Genomic DNA, 18530 nt, shown 5'->3' on the forward strand with positions numbered 1-18530 from the left:
CATGCTAGAAGGTAAAGCAAGCAACCTAAAGCAAACTAAAGTCAATAGTCTAATGATAATTTATAATAAAAAAAGCAACTGAAAACTATAGGTAACTTAAAAAAATCCTGATGATGTACCAATATAGCATTCCTCCTGAAAACTGTGGGAACCAGAACCATCTACACTTGGGCTTGTGCAATAAGAGCACAACTGTACTGTTGGTTGCATGGATACTAGGCATCTTGGAAAAATAGTGAATTAGAACACTCAGTAAACTCTACTAATGCATCATTTTATGATTAGTCAATTTATAACCTTTTAAAATCATTTAGTAGGTTACTAATAAGCAATATCTAGTCACAAGTGAAAATTAAAGTCTGTGAAATTATGTGTTATTTGCCCATAAGAATCAAAGGAAGGACAGCCATTTCTGCATAAAGCCTCAGTCACCAGGAGCCGTTTGCTAACGACAGCCCAATAGTTTGAGAATCACTACTCTAGTGAAGTGCTCCAATGGGAAACACTTGTCACAGTCCAGGCTGTTCCCATGTAGGCTTTGCCAGTGCTACTATGAATTTGGCATTAACACTCTAGAAATTGTAAAGTCATCCACGGAAACCAGAGAATACATATGATATGAATACAATAATATTTAGAATGGATATCTGCATGCACCCCGGTGAGGAGAAACATCATGTCACACTGTACCATGGCTGTCATCTAGGTGAGTAAAGTCAAAGCGTGGAGAAAGTGGTTATTATAAACAATTGTTAGCTCAGAGATGGTTATCTAGCCACTGAATCTAACTGCCCTCTTATTTTAGCTACATTGATCCTGAAACAATGCAGCTAAGACAGGCCTATATTAGACAAAACAATCTTTGTAACTGTAGATAAATTTAATTATAAATGTTTATAGGCTGACAATATAGCATATTTTTCATCTTTGTGATAATAATAGCTCTGGCTTCTCTAATAGATGGTAAAATCCTTATGAGTAGACATGGCTTTATGCATCTAAAAATATGAGTTTTGGAGTCAGACTGCTTGTACTCATATTTCAAGTCTGCTACTTTCTGGCTGTGTGACCATGAGCAAGGTAAACTCTGTGTTTCAGTTCTTCAAAATAGATATAATAATAGTAGCAACCTCAGAAGGTCAATTTGAAGGTTCAATGAGATAACATATATAAGTTCTTAGCATAGGAACTTAGTAAGCAATAGGTAAATGTTAGCTATTATTAGTAGTAGCAGTGGCAATATTATTATTATTTATACATATTCCACAGCACTTATTGGGCGGGCCTTATTTATTTTTTTTTTTATTTTATTTTATTTTATTTTATTTTATTTTTTTTTAACATCTTTATTGGAGTATAATTGTTTTACAATAGTGTGTTAGTTTTCCCTCTACAACAAACTAAATCAGTTATACATACACACATGCTCCCACATCTCCTCCCTCTTGCATCACCCTCTCTCCCACCCTCCCTATCCCACCCCCCCAGGCGGTCACACAGCACAGAGGTGATCTCCCTGTGAGGGGCGGGCCTTAAAGATAGTTGGCACCACTAGAATTGCTGTTGAGTTTCTGCTAAATTATGTTATATTTTGAGGGGCAATTTGAAACACTTGGGATAAATGGTAAATACTTCTACATATTTAATTTTTAAAATAAACAAAAGACTTTGAGATTTAAATATTTCACAAAGAAAAGTACTTTACCTTACTTTCTCATTATTGTGTGTAGGCAGAGAAAAAGTGTAAACATGAGTAAGTGGGGTAAGATGGTAATGGGAGTAAATATTAAATCAAGAAATCTTCCATTTACATGAAATAACAGCATAGAATTGAACAAGTTTATTGTTGATGGTAGTCTTGACCATCTGGTGTACGAGAGAGAACCTCTGCCAATGTTCAAATCCCAGCTCCACCACCTCACTACTTATTGTTAGTGCCTCAGCTTCCTAATCTGTGAAATGGGGATAATACCAGCACGTTTCCTCATAGGTTTTTTTTTTTTTTTTTTTTTTTTTTTTTTTTTTTTTTTTTTTTTTTTGCGGTATGCGGGCCTCTCACTGTTGTGGCCTCTCCCGTTGCGGAGCCCAGGCTCCGGACGTGCAGGCTCAGCGGCCATGGCTCACGGGCCCAGCCGCTCCATGGCATGTGGGATCTTCCCGGACCAGGGCACAAACCTGTGTCCCCTGCATAAGAAGGCGGACTCTCAACCACTGTGCCACCAGGGAAGCCCTCTCATAGGTTTTTTACGAGGATTAAGTGAGTTAAAATTTGCAAATTAGTTAGAATAGTGTCTGTTTCATAATGTTTATTTACTTGCTAAATTTTTAAAAATAAGATGTCTTTTAACAGCTCTCCACCTCCTTCCTCCAGAAGCTCCACCAAAAATCCATTCACAATTTGAGGGAAATGGCTAAGAGTACTTATCAGAAGTGAAATAGTAACTGAGTGTTTGCAGTTATATACTAAATAACTAAGACAAGCCACGCAAATGTTGGAATGTTATGAAACAAATCATCCAGATTTTTTAACACCAACTCAAAATCTGTTTTAAATAAGCCACCTAAAATCACATTATGCAGTTTATGAAAGTGTACCTGCATGTTGCCTAGATCCATTATCAAATTTTACTTTTCTGGCTTCTCAGCATGTAGATTTAAAATAAATTATTATTTTGTTTATGGATTTAGTTCAGCAGCTTTAATGTGAGAGCAAGGTGTCATATGTATATCATATTAAGCAAAAAAAAGTTCTGAATCTAATCATCCTTTATCTAAAGGCTTTCATCACTACATTTGGATTTCACACACACACACACACACACACACACACACACACACACACACACACACCAGACACTACTGTCTGCCTTTGCTTCATGTGCTCTCAGGTCAGACGATTTGGCAGCTAACAACTCCATTTTCAGACAGAGAATCAGTGAGTAGGTAAAATAAAGTTATACTCTTTTGAAAAATACCATCACATGCTTGGCTGACAGGCATATTGCGACCTCCATAATGAGAGGGCAGTGACAGGAAGAGAGCAAGAACTAGCTGGAGTGGAGGAGATGAGGCCAGGCTGACGGGGGGCTAATCCTGTTGCCCTGGTGGCACCTGTAGAGCAGAGAAGTCTTGTAAATCACCCTGATTAAAGGTACAAACTGGGACCTGCTTTGATAGGGAACCCAACATGGTGAGTGTAAATTACTAGGTGCTTCCAATACTCTTTTAAATGGGTGGGTGGTCAGAGTTAGGTTCCACATGGTCTGTCATCTGTATCAGTAAACCAGCCAAACCCTCGTTGGAGGAGGTGCCAATAAGGGCAGAGTTCCCATCTTTGTAGTGAAATGGAAACCTAATCGATAAAACAAAGTAGAATTTAGTCATGTGGACTAGACAAACATGATAGAAGACATTCAGAGCCCTATGCCTCTCCCCAGGCACATGGGACACTGAGCCTATGGTAATAGGTTCCTGGTGGTTCCCACTAGGAACACACCCCAACTGAAGGTCAGCTTGTGCTGGGCAGGGCTGGTCATGGAGGTGGCTCTTGTTTTTGCAGGCTGAGGACATCAGCTGAGAGATACTGAGAAAGGCACTGAAGTTCCTGTCACATTCACTCACTCATTCATTCATTTATTCATCACATTTTTATTGAGCACCTGTAAGGTACTAGACCTAGATTAGGTACTAAAATATAGTGCAGAACAAAATGGAGAAACTGTCCTTTCCTGTCATGGACACGGACATGCCCTCCCTACCATATATAGTGAAGAAAGATACTAAGCAGATAATCACACAAATAAATATGTAATTATGAATCATAGGAAAGTTTTCGAAGAAAATATACAGGGTGCTAAGAGACTATAATAGGAGAAACTGATTTCGTTTAGGGTGTAGTGGTCAGGGAAAGTCTCTCTGCAAATTCAGGTTTAGATAGGAGTCAGCCAGGGGGAAAGATGGGGTAGAAGCATTCTCAGTAGAGGGAGGGACATGTCAAAAAGGAAAGAGGTGGCAAAGACAGGTGATAATTAGGGGAGTTAGAGCATAGTGAATGATTTCTTTTCAAATACGTTTAAGAAAAATACATAAATTGGAATAACAAATATATGGAATTAATAAAAAATAAAATTACGTATTAAAATTATGTATGTTACAAGACCATAAACTTCTAAATCTTCTTTATTATTATATAAACATTTCTGCTATAATTGCTAAGAGGAATGAATCATGCTGAAGTCAAACTGTATTTGCCTGGCTTTGTGTATTTTTATTAGGCTGCTTTCCAGAATAGACTAATGGAGATTATAATCTGGGAGTTTAAAAAGGAACACCCTGCACACGCACACACACACCTTTAGTAAATTGTTTAAGGGTATTTAATGCTGATATGATCCTGCTATTAAATTCAACTAAACTTTCTCTAAATTTCAACCCAGACCACATGGAGCTAGTATTATAGCAGAGATAGCAGCCTTACGAAACTCATTATTCCATCTTTATAATCCTCTTCTACTTAAGTCCTATTTCATTAAAAATAGTTGTGCTACCCAAAGGAATAATTGGTAGGAATGAAGATGAATGGTTCATCATGAAGGTGATTGGATTACGTATTGATACTGATCTTGTGTTTTTAAAAAAATTAACATAAGTAAACAACCTTTTATTTTAAATAAGTACATATACACACATTAAGAAATAAAACAAAAATTCCTGTGAAATATAAAAGGCAATCATTTAAATATATTTTATTGTGCCTCCCAGGTCCAGGCAATTTTAACTATAGTACCCTGTAGTCTCAGTAATATATCATGCTGAATAACTACTTGTGTTTTATAACAGCAGTAGCTCTGTATGTTTCTATGAACTTAATAAAAAAATAGTAACATAGAGCAAAAGAGAAACCTGGGTAGAAATCAATCCAGCTACCGGAAATGTTATTAAAATCAACATATGAGCGCACACGTTTCTTCAAGTGAAACTTTTTCAAAATTCACTCATTTAGTTATTAAAGCACAAATTCATTTGTGTATGCGATGCCTACCATGCATGAAGGACCAGGGCAGAGTGTGGAAAGATCCCTGCAGTAGGTGGTTTGGGTTCTAGTCCTTACTGTTTCACTTTTTTGCAACACAGCTTTGGGTAAATCACTTAACTGTTTTGAGTTTGAGTTTTGCCATTTGCAAACACGATTGTTGTGAGGTTTAAAAGACGTAACAAATGTGGAAACTCCCTTGATAACTGTAAAAGTACTAAATAAATGCAAGTGAAGTCCTCTAAGGAACTTAAGAGTCTAATAAAAAACTCACCAATGAATGTTCTTTCTTTTTGAACACCGATTATAGACATTGAACATACACTTTGGGGCCAACAATTATTTAGCTTCTTTTAAACCAGAGAATCGTTAGAAAATGTCCAGCTTTTCACTCTGAAATTAGTGGGTTAGTGTTACATGGGAGGACCTCCTACATGATTAACAATATTCCATACCCTGTGCTGTCTCCCTGTTAAAAATTAGTTGGGATAAATATCATCTATCTAGGAAATACACTGTTACAGACTCAGGATATGGAATAAAAATAGGAGGCAAAAGTAGGCTCTGCTTTCTTTCTTGTAATAAACTTCTAGAAGTGAAGTTACTAGACCAGGTTCTTTGCACACTTAACTAAATAATGCCTTTCAGAAAGGTGGTAACAATTTATAGACAATACTAAACAATACTCACAATATTCCTGATTAGCAGTTTTACCTTTTACTATCTTCCGTAATTTAATTACTCAAAATCCACAAGACTCAGCTATTTTCCTTCCTCACACAGTGTATTCCTGTCTGGATGTACACGACAGGATGGCACAGGCTGAGTGTTTAAATGAGCCTTCAATGGCTTACCGCTCCTCTTACGACAAATCCAAACACTTTAATAGTTTACACGCTCTGGGTGAAGTGGCCTCTTCTTCCCTCTCTAGCTTTATCTCTCACTACCAACTTCCCTCTCGAATAGGCCAGCTGCCTCTTATGTTTAGATCTTTGTTCAGACTATTACTTCTGACTAGAACACCAGCTTCTCAGTGTGAAGATAGCATTTCTGACTAGTGATAGCAAAAGTGGCCCCCGCCATACAGCTAGGAGTATTGACTTCAGAATGACTGCAAATGTCTGTGGAAAAAATAATAACCTGATTTGCCACTTATTCAAAGTAGCAGGTTTTGATATGGGCATTATTCTCCTGGAGAGGAAGAGGCTGGTGGTATGTAACTGGGGACAGGAGAGGATACAGAATGAGCACCCAAGAGTGCTAACTGCACTCCTATGTCAACCCAAATATGAAACCATTTTTCTTCATTTTCGTTTTAAGAGAGACCTAGCAAATAAGTAATTAGATGATTTAAAAGATATACTCAGGAAAGCAACTCAACTATGAGTTGTTAAATCTTCACATCTTGTATATCTAGATGGTCTGTCTTCCACAGCAGTGACAGATTAAATTTTTTTGATGCTGTGTACACTAAGCACAGTTGTTCAACTCACTTAAAAACCTGTAGTCCAGCAAAATGTTCATTGCAGCTCTACTTACAATAGCCAGGAGATGGAAGCAACCTAAGTGTCCATCATCGGATGAATAGATAAAGAAGATGTGGCACATATATACAATGGAATATTACTCAGCCATAAAAAGAAACAAAATTGAGTTATTTGTAGTGAGATGGATGGACCTAGAGTCTGTCATACGGAGTGAAGTAACTCAGAAAGAGAAAAATAAATACCATATGCTAACACATATATATGGAATCTAAGAAAAAAAAAAGGTCATGAAGAACCTAGGGTTAAGATGGGAATAAAGACACAGACCTACTAGACCATGGACTTGAGGATATGGGGAGAGGGAAGGGTAAGCTGTGACAAAGTGAGAGAGTGGCATGGACATATATACACTACCAAATGTAAAATAGATAGCTAGGGGGAGGCAGCCACATAGCACAGGGAGATCAGCTCGGTGCTTTGTGACCACCTAGAGGGGTGGGATAGGGAGGGTGGGAGGGAGGGAGACGCAAGAGGGAAGAGATAGGGGAACATACGTATATGTATAACGAATTCACTTTGTTGTAAAGTGGAAAACTAACACACCACTGTAAAGCAATTATACTCCAATAAAGATGTTAAAAAACAAAAGCAAACAAACAAAACCTGTAGTCCATGTTTTTCGAGGGCTTCTAATAAGAAGCACAACAAACTCACTTTTAACTAAAATGTCATAAAATGGGTTGATTTTGTGATTTGCATGTTTTGGCTAACGAGATTCTCACCCTCCACACTGCCATTGTCTTAGTTTCTCATCATCCACCTGGACTTAATGGCCCTGCCTTTGGCCTCACATCTCTTGACTGATGCTCTGCACCAGAGAGATCCTATAGGCCAATCTCATCATGCAAGTCCCCAGGTCAAAATTCTTCAGTAGCTCTTTATTACTACAGGAAAGAGCCTAAGTACTTTATCACAAAATTCCTGATCTAAGCCCCACCTACCTCTCTAGGGCCCATCTACTGCTCCTTCTCACATGCTTTCCTTCAACTTTTTTTTTTTTTTTTGCGGTATGCGGGCCTCTCACTGTTGTGGCCTCTCCCGTTGCGGAGCACAGGCTCCGGACGCGCAGGCCTAGCGGCCATGGCTCACGGGCTTAGTTGCTCCGCGGCATGTGGGATCTTCCCGGACCAGGGCACGAACCCGTGTCCCCTGCATCGGCAGGCGGATTCTCAACCACTGCGCCACCAGGGAAGCCCTTTCCTTCAACTTTTAATGAACCAGTAATTTTGAGCCACACGAAGTCCCTGGAACATGCCGTATTCGCACACATTTGTGGCACACCTTCATACGCCTTCCCACAAAAATACTGCTTTTCACTCGTCACCCAAATGCTCCCCATTCTGAAGCCTCTTCTCACTTCCCAAGAAGGCAAAGGCCGTTCTTCCCCTACACTTCTTGCACCCACCCATTACGAACTGTACTGGGACTCTCGGTGGGTCTTTCTTTCCATATTACGGTGTGCTATGTCTTCTCATTTTTACCTCGAGAACCATGCTCCAAGTCTACTGCATAGTAGATGTTCATTTTTAAATGAAATCATAAATATATTAAAAATCTTATCTTTAACGTTGAACTTCACAGCTATTCATTTACTGTGTATTATCACACTAATGATTAATCAGCGAATTAATTATTAGTCTCCATAAATTCTGTGCATATTAAGTTATTTCATTAAAAATATAACCTGCTACAACACATGAACTCATTGAACATATGAACTGAAGAACAAATCAATAAGCCATCATTTTTTTTTAAACGTTTTTTTTCAGGGCATACATAACATCTAAATTTAGGATCTTTTGTGAAAATCTGACAAGAGGATAACAATAAATAATCTGGAATTAACAAAAAGAGTCGTTTGTCCGTCTGCCAATGAAAGTATTATCATAGAGTCTTTTAAATTTTACTTACATGGTATAGTGTGGCCTCCGGCACAGGTGTGCCCATGATATCTTGTCTCAGTGCATCCATTTGCAAACTAGGTAGCAATGAATAGTGAGTCGGGCTACTACTCTTATCACCCTTCTTTTTAGACTTCTTCCCTGTGTCTTTTTTGCTGTTTCTCTGAAACATGTATTCTTCTTGAGCAATTTTTTCATTGCTCATATATCGGAGTAGAGAGTTTTCTATATAAAAGAAGATAAATACACCAATGTAAATATGCAAATATTCCAAACTTTCTATTCTTCCTTAATTGTACTATGAGATTTTGTTTCAGAAATGTGACTTGACTTCATTTGTGAAATACCTTTGTAGTGAAAATATAGAGGATCTTAATTATTTGGGATCATAGGGAAACAGGAAATAGATAGCCTATAGATTATTTCTCCAAGTTTTAGGTCTGAACAAACTATATCAGAATCACCTGCGGAACTTGAATCAGAAGTTCTGGGTGTGCAGCTCATAAAATTTTTAACAAGCTCCCCCAGGGAGATTCTGCAAAAATTTGATGACAAACACTGACCTATGGCAGGCTAGGGAGCATCCTTGGAGAAGTTAAAACCCACACTATGGACCAATAGTGAGGAAACTTAGTTCATAAAACCTATGCTGAAATTGATAGCCAGAACTTAGTACAGTGCTTCATAAGGCCTTTTCCCCCCAAGATGTCACTATCATATCAACTCCCAAAAGAGTAACTCAGAGAAGGCGTATCAGTGTTTCCCCTTTTATATTGTTCTTGATTAATTCTATAAAACAAATGAGGTTAGAAGCTGATGTTTGGAAGATGGAATGAATACATAGATGTAAAGGAATCTGTCAATGTTCCTATATCTACCAACACTTTCAGAAATTCTCGCTCCGTGAAACAAGTGTTAAGAAGTCTAATGAAGCAGATAGTCATGCTTGCTTATCCCTGTGTAGTCTGTGGATCTGTGTATTAATGAAATAAATTCTGCACACTGGCTAGAAATAACAGGCAAGTGGGTTAAACATGTTATAAAGGAAGCTTAGTGACTTTAGGTTCTATGAAAAGTTTTTTGCTTTGTTCTGAATAATTTTATTTTTCATCTATAACCTTAGGGATCTCATTTCAGAAAATGGAAGTAGCAGCATGACCCACTGGGCCCACCATATCCACACTTGGTCGAATCCCGTTTAGTAGCAAAACTTCCAGTTGCTCTCTTTACTGCTCACCTCAATGGCAGGATAAGTGAACATAAAAACTTACTTTTGGTAGATACTTCAAGTGTAGCCCACCCCCAAGTAAGAAGATAACCCTGAACAGCAAACAGAAGAGAAAAAAAAGCAAAGCAGTTTTTTTTTTCCATTTCTATATGGTTTTCATTAGAGTCACTGGCCCAGTTTCTATTAGTTTTTACCCATGTGCTTCAAAGCTCAATTTAACGTTATATTAATACAAAAGTAGTGAGGTTGGCATTGCGGATCAATGGGGACTGATCACAAACTCTTTCTATTTGTTGAACTTAATTCTTTTATGCAGTTTCACACTTCTGACCTTGTTTTCCAAGTATTAACTTTCAAATAACACTCAGATACTAATTTTTTACATTGTACTTATCTACCCTGAATCCCTTAGGAGGCATTCAGAGAAGATATCTACTTAATAACAGATCAAGATAGTTAAAAGGTTAGTCTGAGTTGGTTTGGGTGTATCATAAAGTCAATGAGAGAATGAAAAGTTTTCCACTGAAGCCACAACATCCTATTTAAAAAACATTTAAATTTGCTTTTTGTTTCAACAACCCAGCCTACACTGAAATTCTAGAACACTTACCTCTTCTACTATCTCTCTTCATCTTATTTGGATCTTCATAGTCCCCCACCCAATTATATTCCACTGGCATAGATATAGGTCGTAGCTTGCCTAAACACAGAGAACAAAATTCACATCACATTGTTTTTCTTCCCCACGTCCGCTCAAACTTAAACGGACTTTTAGCTACAGTCTGCAAAACACACTCACTCATATGCAACATTATGGTTGGCATTTGTGAAGGTGAAAAATATGTGTGTTTTGAGCCAGAAGGTGAAACTGCCTGTGGCAATTGGCCAGGTGATAATGCAAACTTAAGGCACTTTTCATAAATAATAAAGAACAGCCTAGGTCTGCTCTCTTAGGAGCCCCAGGCTTTAAGAATGTGGCCCTTTACAAAGAGGATCATCATTTTAGTGACTTCATTTTCAATAACTGGATCTGTCTTATTCCCCAATACCCAAGTGTCTTTATCTTGATAGCCAATCTCCAAGATAGCAGCTCCATGTGTTTAACCTGCCTGCCAGAACATTAACCCGTCGTTTCATGTTGGAACACCACAATACTAACTTCCCATCTTCACTGCCTCCTAACTCCTATCTGCTTTTTGGATACCACCATTCTTCAGCAATATGGCTATACTCTCTTTTATGGCCTAAAGCTGGGTCTGCCCCAAGCATCTCTTGCTATTGTGAACTCTAGTTTCTAGTTCCAAGTAATCACTGTTTTGGCCTGTCCCATTTCCCTCTGGGTCTGTGTCCTTAATAAAAAGCATTTTAATTTTACTTTAGCAAGCAGAACTCATGGCACAGACTTTAAGGATAGCTTTTCGGTGAGGCTGCAGTGTATTATTTCTGATCAACTTGAAATTCTTGAAGCACAAAACAGCCAAAAGAAAATCATACCAAAGTTTAAAAAGGATACCTAGCACAATGTCTGGCATATAAATTTACTAACCGACATTATAGTTGGCCTTTGTGAAGGTTAATAAATTCTGAATGAATGAAAATTAAAGACTAATGTGGGACTGGGTCATAATAATAATGATGATTATGATGATCATGATAATAGTACTAACATGTATATATCATTTACCATATGCCACATATTATCTAAGAGTTTTATAAGTATTAAACCTCATTCTACCAGATGAAGAGCCTGGGACAGGTTATATAATTTACCCAAGGACACACAGTTGGTAAGTGTGGTTCAAACCCCGGCACTCAAACACTACTTCTGTAGTAATTTTTGGTGACTTCAATATTCACCCTCCAATATTTTGGCCTCTCAGTTTCTTGAGGTTCTCTCCTCCACCCATTCTTGTGGTCATATGCTTAATCTTGTCACCTGAAAAGGCTGTAATTCTTCCCAGTACCCCAATTTCCTACCACCTTCTGTATTTTTAGCACGTCCCCTACAGCACTCCAACAATTCTTCCTCCTTTAATCTACCAATCTTCCCACCTTTCGACACCTCCTGGTCACTGTATGTCCTCTTCACTTCCCTCCTTGCCCAGATACATTTCACAAGCAAATTGCTATGAACACTTCATGGAGTTAAAAAAATCCATCAAGATACTTCTTTCTCATTACGTTCTTAAGGAAAATGTGCCAACCTTATGGCATTTTATTATGTATGCTGATACAGCTTACTTAGTATATTTTCCTAAGCTCTTTGAAAGTCTGAGGATGAACTAGACATGATAAAATTATTAATGAGCCCCCCCCAACGAAGTATTTATTTAATGGCTTCCTTTCAACATGTGCAAACCACTTTATAAATGATCATCTCAGTTTCCAAATTTTCATGGGGTAGATTTCTGCAATTTTACAGAGGGAATTTGGGTAAGCTGATGCACGTCAATATATTCTGCCCATCCAGGGTGGTGTAAAGGTTTTAGGAAAGGTCTCATTTTGTCATGTCTATTCAACTGCTTTCCAAAATCAGTCCTCCAGCTTTTCAATGTTATGAGTGCTATATTTTCAAAGTTCTTACAACTCATTTCTTTAGAATCTGGTTTTAAGGATAAACTCCATTTCATCATGGGCACTGAAACTGAAAGAGTTAACAGCTCTAACACTGTTTCTACATGTCACCAAGAAAATCTTTTGAAAAGTGAAAAATCCAACAAATAAGTGTTGTTTTAACTTTCTCTCGCTAAAAAAGAAAAGAGTCTGATAATTTTTGAAGAAATGATTGGTTGTTTGGAGTCAAATATATGTGCACAAAAACAAGAAGAAACTTCTCACATAGAATACAAAATATATAATTGTATTCATTGTATTTTACATCATATTCTCTGAGATTTTCATGGAACTAAGCCATGAAAGAATGTAATTAAGCCTTTGCTATGTCTGGTTATATCATTCACCGTAGGAAAAAAATTTGCAGAAGGTTTAAACACTGACTTTTTATGGAGTGATTTTTTTTAAACAGACGTATACTGTATATTACTGATACAAAATTGAGGAAAATATATTGAACCAGACAAAAAACTGAGATAAAAAGTCTTAATTAAAATTTACTTTTATAGGACATCAAGCTTTTGCCTTTACTAGTTAGAAAGCTATGAATTTTAGCAATGCAAGTCAAAATAAGTATTTTTAAAAGTAAAGTATGTTATTTGTTTAGTTATAACAAATAATGTTGCTTATAAACAATGCTTTTATAAATTTTTTATTGTGCTAAAGTATTGAAACAGATTTAATAAAACAGTTAAAGTAATAACATAAGGTAGCATTCTTATATAAACAACAGTCTTTGGCAAATTAAAAAATAGACAATGGCTTAAATTATTTCCAAATCTAAATATACAGATCTTTGATTGCAGCTTGGAAATGTTTGCCACTGTGTATTTATATCAGTGTTTTAATTTCATAACAGCAAAGTTCAAATGGAAAAAAAACTTTATGGTTTGATGCTATAGTGATGCTAAGAAAAAGAGTTCTACATGCATTGTTGCTAGATTTAAATCAAATGTACACTACTATTAATACAGGCAAAGTATTTTTATGCTCGTATGACCTTTTAAGGCTTATTAAATTAAACACTTCTGACTCATTCCGACGTAATTGTACATAAATTAGTAATAAATCTCTGAAAAATAATTTGGAAAATTGAAAGGTATCTCTTTATGTAATAATGCTATTTACTAATTCATAATGAAAATTAGTAATAGTCAAGAATATAGTAAAAACATGAAGATAAAAGCCCATTTAAAAATTTTGCTGACCACTTCCTCTTACAGAAATGTTTTATTCCTCTAAGCATGAAACATTTATTAATTATAGAGTTCATCTGACACACCATTATAAACCCTGAGATAAATCTGTGCTAGTATGTCATAGTTAAATTATTATTCTGTTACTTGGCTTTTCATATCTGTTGCACATCTGGAGCATTCTAACTGAGATCTCTATAGAGGCGGGAATTGTGCACTGTATTTCTTATTGTAGTCTAATAAATGCACAAGAGGTCAAAGATAAACACTTTTGGATTTTGTTTGAATTTTATTCTGAAATTAACGGCAAGTAGCTTTTTAAAAATAATGAACCATATTTAGCTGCAATTAAACACAAACAGAACCCTAAATATAATTTAAAGAATATTTAGCACAGGGAACTATAATTCAATATCTTGTAATAATCTATAATGGAAAAGAATTCAAAAAAGAATCTATACATATATATACATATACATACATATATATATATATATATATATATATATATATATATATACACACACGCACACACAACTGAATCACTTTGCTGTACACCTGAAACTAACACAACATTGTATATTAACTACACTTCAATTTAAAAATGGTTAAAAAATAAAATAAAGATATATTGTATCTAAAAAAAAAAGCAGGAGTTTTCAAGAGTCCAGGAACAAGCCAAACTAAACAGCATATTATAAGGGACATATATAAATTGATAAAAACTATTGTAAAAAAGCAGAGAAACGATAAATAGATAATTCAGCAGACTAGTGATATTAACGAGATAGGGTCGGACAGGGATCCACTGTTGGAAGCAAAGAGAATGGTTAATATTCCAATTATTGGCAGGTTGCCAGAAGGACCAACCATGTGATTAGAGGGTTGCAACTTTCAGTCCTATCCGCCAGCCCCCGACAACCTCCAGAGATGGGAGGGGGCTGGAGACTGAATTCAATCACCAAGGACCAATTATTTAATCAATTGTGCCTATGCAATGAAGCCTCCATAAAAAACAAAAAAGGACAGGGTTTGGAGAGCTTCCAGGCTGGTGAACAGGTGGAGATGCTAGGAGAGTGGCGCACCTAGGGAGGGCATGGAAGCTCCAAGCCCTTGCCCCGCCTTGCCTTATACATCTCTCCCATCTGGCTCTTCCTGAGTTATATCCTTTTATAATAAACTGGTAATCTACTAAGAAAAAAAAAAGAATACTGATGTGATGGAATGCGTTATAATGATCTAGTACTCTGTTTTAATATGGAATTGCTATGTTTTAATACTAGTGTACAGAATTGCTTGAAAATAAACCAACTTTTTCCTTAGACAGTAAAGCATTTTCAATGCTATTACAAATGCTACAGTGCTCTTTGGCAGAGTTAATTGCCCACTCTCTTGGACTCCCTTAGCTCTTTCCTAGTTCCTTTGGTATATATGATCCTTAATTATACTGTATTGTACCTGTCTGTTTATGGGTTTTTCTACTTTTTGGCAGGAACTTATATATCTTTGTTATGGAAGTTCCTGGCAAAGATTCTGACCCAGAGCAAGTATTCATTCAATTTCTTTTGAATGCTTGAATGAAAGGATGCTAGACATTAGGGAGATCCCAAATTACTGGACTGTTCACTGGATTCTACTCCCTCTTTCTTACTCAAGGGCATCTCTTGAGCAATTCGACCTTACCTTCTCCTGTAGCATCAGTTTTCCCCTTTCGACCCAATGATTCCCACTAGCATACAAACATGCTGTAATTTCTCCAACCTTAAAAAAAAAACAACCTTTCTTCGACAATAAACAGCCACCCTGCTACCACTTTATTTCTCCGGTCCCCTTTAGAGAAAAACTCCTGAAGTCTCACTTCTATTCTCAGTCTCCAATTTCTCTCCTCCTCTTTTTCTTCCTAGCTTTACTGAGGTATGATTGACAAATTCAAACGTTATACATTAAGGCTGTACAGCATGACTTTTTAAGGTATGCAATGTGATTACACACACACACACACACACACACACTGCGAAATGATCACCACAATCAAGTTACCACATCCTTCACCTCATATAGTTACCATCTGCATGTGTGTGCATGTGTATGTGTGGTGAGAACACTTAAAATCTACTTTCTTAGCAAAATTCAAGTATACAATGGGAAACACTATAGTGGTTCCTCAAAAAATTAAATATAGAACTTCCATAGCACCCAGAAACCCTACTTCTGGGTATATATCCAAAAGAAATGAAAACAGTCTAAGAGATATCTGCACTCTCACGTTCATTGTAACATTGTTCACAATAGCTAAGATATGGACACAATACAAGTGTCCATCAGTAAGTAGATGAATAAATAAAGAAAATGTGGTATATGTATACAATGGAATATTACTCTGCCATAAAAAGAAGGAAAATCTTGCCATCTGTGATGACATGGATGAAACTGAAGGACATTATGCTTAGTGAAATAAGCCAGACACAAAAAGACAAATACTGCATGATCTCACTTATATGTGGAATTTCCTCCTCTCTCTTGAACCTTCTCCAATTAAGCTCTTGCCCCCTGAACTCCACTAAAACTACTATTGTCAGGGTCACTAGTGCTTCCATGTTGCTAAATCCAATAGACAATTCTCAGAACCCTTGACTTTTCTGATCTGTCTGCAACATTTGACACAGAGGATTATTCCCTTCTTGAAACACTTTCTTTACCTGGCACCCAGGATTCTGTCTTCCTCTGGTTTTTGTCTCCTCTTCTCTTCCTAAACTCACATGCATCCTTCAGAGCTAAGCAAAAATGTCATTTCCTCAGGGATACTCTCCTTGACCTTGTTCTAGGTTGGGTTCCTCTATGTTTGTTTTTATTTTCTTTTGTAGTTTTTTAAAAATAGCATGCCAGTTACAGTCAGGTAAGTATTTATTAAGTTAGTTGCTTCAATTCTGTCCCTATTCTAGAATGTAAGTTTCACAAAGGAACAAAAATTTCTCTTTCTACCAGTGGTATTCCCAGCACTTAGCACAGTGCCTTAAACATAGTAACAGCTCAATATCTGTTAACTGATTACTTTTTAAGAAAGTAAACAGGGGACCTTCCTCATACATTGGACTAAAAAGGTCCAAGCTATACCGTTAGTTTCTATTTTCAAAGTTTCCTTCCCCTTCCTTCCTGTCAACTTTCCATTCCCCTCCTTTTCACTTTCCCTCCCTCACTTCCTTCTAAAGAACATGACCAACCACTTTCATTATTCTCACAAATTGAGCCTAACGGAGCTGTTTGGTAATCAAGCCAGAACTAGAAGATCCTGCCTCCTGATTTCTTATCTAGAAACATTCCCATATTAAGCTACCCGTGATGTATGCTGAAATACTAGTGAATTGCTGTCTTTTTCAATTGTATCCCTCCCCTACCTTTTAAAAACTCTGTCCCCAACATGCTAAAATCATTACATTTCAGGGTGATATACAGCATCTGAGAAGTAATCTTCTCAATTACAGTTGCCAAAGAGTTGAAAAAAAAGACTGCAGAGAAATTTCTCCTTGCGTCTGATATACCCTTTAATGCTCACAAAAGAAGCTTTCTCTAGAGGCTAAGGAGAAAAAATATATACATACACACATATACACATCTGTTCTGAATATTTTAGCCAATATTTTGATGAAAATGAGTGTATTAAGGAATGTTAAGCTATAAGCATGCCACATACACCCATCAAACTCCCCACATACCAGACAGAAAAATTGCTTTCAGATGGTTGACTGCATTTGTAGGAAAACATCCCGAGATTATTTAAGGCAGAGAATCACACATTTAAAGAGGAGTAAAATTGAATTAAATGGAAAGTCAGTAATTTTTTAAGGATAAAGGCAACATATCTGGATCTAGTAAAATAAGTAAAAATGGGCACTTTGATCCCTAGGGCCATATTTTTAAAATTTCATTTCTGGATAAAAGAGCTTGGGGGAAAAAGTGGCTTGTAAACATCACAATGTGATGATTATTTAAGTACTGGATTTAATGCCTTATAATATAAATCAAATACAAACCCAATGATTATTAATTTGAAATCGTTTCAGTTGCGTTAATGGAGAACAAAAACAATTAAAATCTCATTTCAAAGAATAAGCTACATCTTGTTTGTGAATTTTCCTATCGCTTCCTAAAAGAGATCTAGACTTTAAATGGGGAGTCACGTAAAAATTGTTGAAGGAGAAAATTGTGAATTGCATCAAAAATTATAGGGAACTTTTAACACTTGATTCCAAGGCTAATGACATTTTGAATCAAACTACATTCTACCAAGAGAGCAAGTGTGTTGTACATACTGGAGTTCAGAAAGGTTATTTTAGTCCAAATGTTGCCACTGTGCATAGAGAGGGGGAAGGATTCAGATGGTTTAAATACTGTCTAAGTGACAAGAGTTCTGGGTTCTCTTTTGAAGGCTCTGGTGGGTAAAAAAACAATGAGCTCTGCTAAATACTTTTGTCCCCTGCTGTGCTCAGCAATACAATTGTGGGAAAGAAAGATGATGTGGGGTAAATAGTATTTGGTTAAAAATATCCCATTTTCAAGTTAAACACTACAATTAAAGCAAACTACTTTTAAAGATCTTAGTAAAGCAGTATCTTGAAAATCTTACCAACATATAGAAGACAGTCACCCCTTCTCAGGAAAAGCGAAAAGGACAATGATTAAGACGGTCAATTGAAGACCCTCATTTGAAATAAACAAACGACACAATAACTTTATAATTCCTTTCACATATTTTTCTCTTTGGGATCATATTAGTCAGTGAAGTTAGCAAGAAAGGTAGAGATGAAAAAACTTCACACACACCACAGTTAATTTCTTAGGATTTCATCGATAATTAGTTTTGGAGTCAGCTCGTGAATGTAGATTTTGAACTTCTATTTCAGTACTCTTTTCACTGCATTAAATTGCCCCGGTGATGAATTCAAGACCATTGCATTACACAAAAATCCAATTCATTTTTCTTCAAAAATAATTCACTGACATGTATGATTACTG

At 36.6% G+C, this 18530-nt stretch overlaps 1 protein-coding gene across 14 annotated transcripts in view; it reads right to left on the minus strand.

Moving 5' to 3' along the window:
• Positions 1–18530, minus strand: part of CNKSR2 (connector enhancer of kinase suppressor of Ras 2) — a 258376-nt gene that overhangs the window by 76275 nt on the left and 163571 nt on the right. For 8 of the 14 annotated variants that reach the window (XM_059051140.2, XM_059051142.2, XM_067023639.1 and 5 more), the window contains 2 exons: positions 10319–10408; positions 8491–8705 (listed from right to left, as the gene is read on the minus strand). In XM_059051140.2, coding sequence (XP_058907123.1) covers positions 8491–8705; positions 10319–10408 — 305 coding nt within the window. The remainder of the gene's footprint in view (positions 1–8490; positions 8706–10318; positions 10409–18530) is intronic. The other 6 variants (XM_059051141.2, XM_059051143.2, XM_067023642.1 and 3 more) reach the window with 1 other exon arrangement.

Source organism: Kogia breviceps, chromosome X, assembly GCF_026419965.1.
Source record: "Kogia breviceps isolate mKogBre1 chromosome X, mKogBre1 haplotype 1, whole genome shotgun sequence".
Lineage (NCBI taxonomy): Eukaryota > Metazoa > Chordata > Mammalia > Artiodactyla > Physeteridae > Kogia > Kogia breviceps.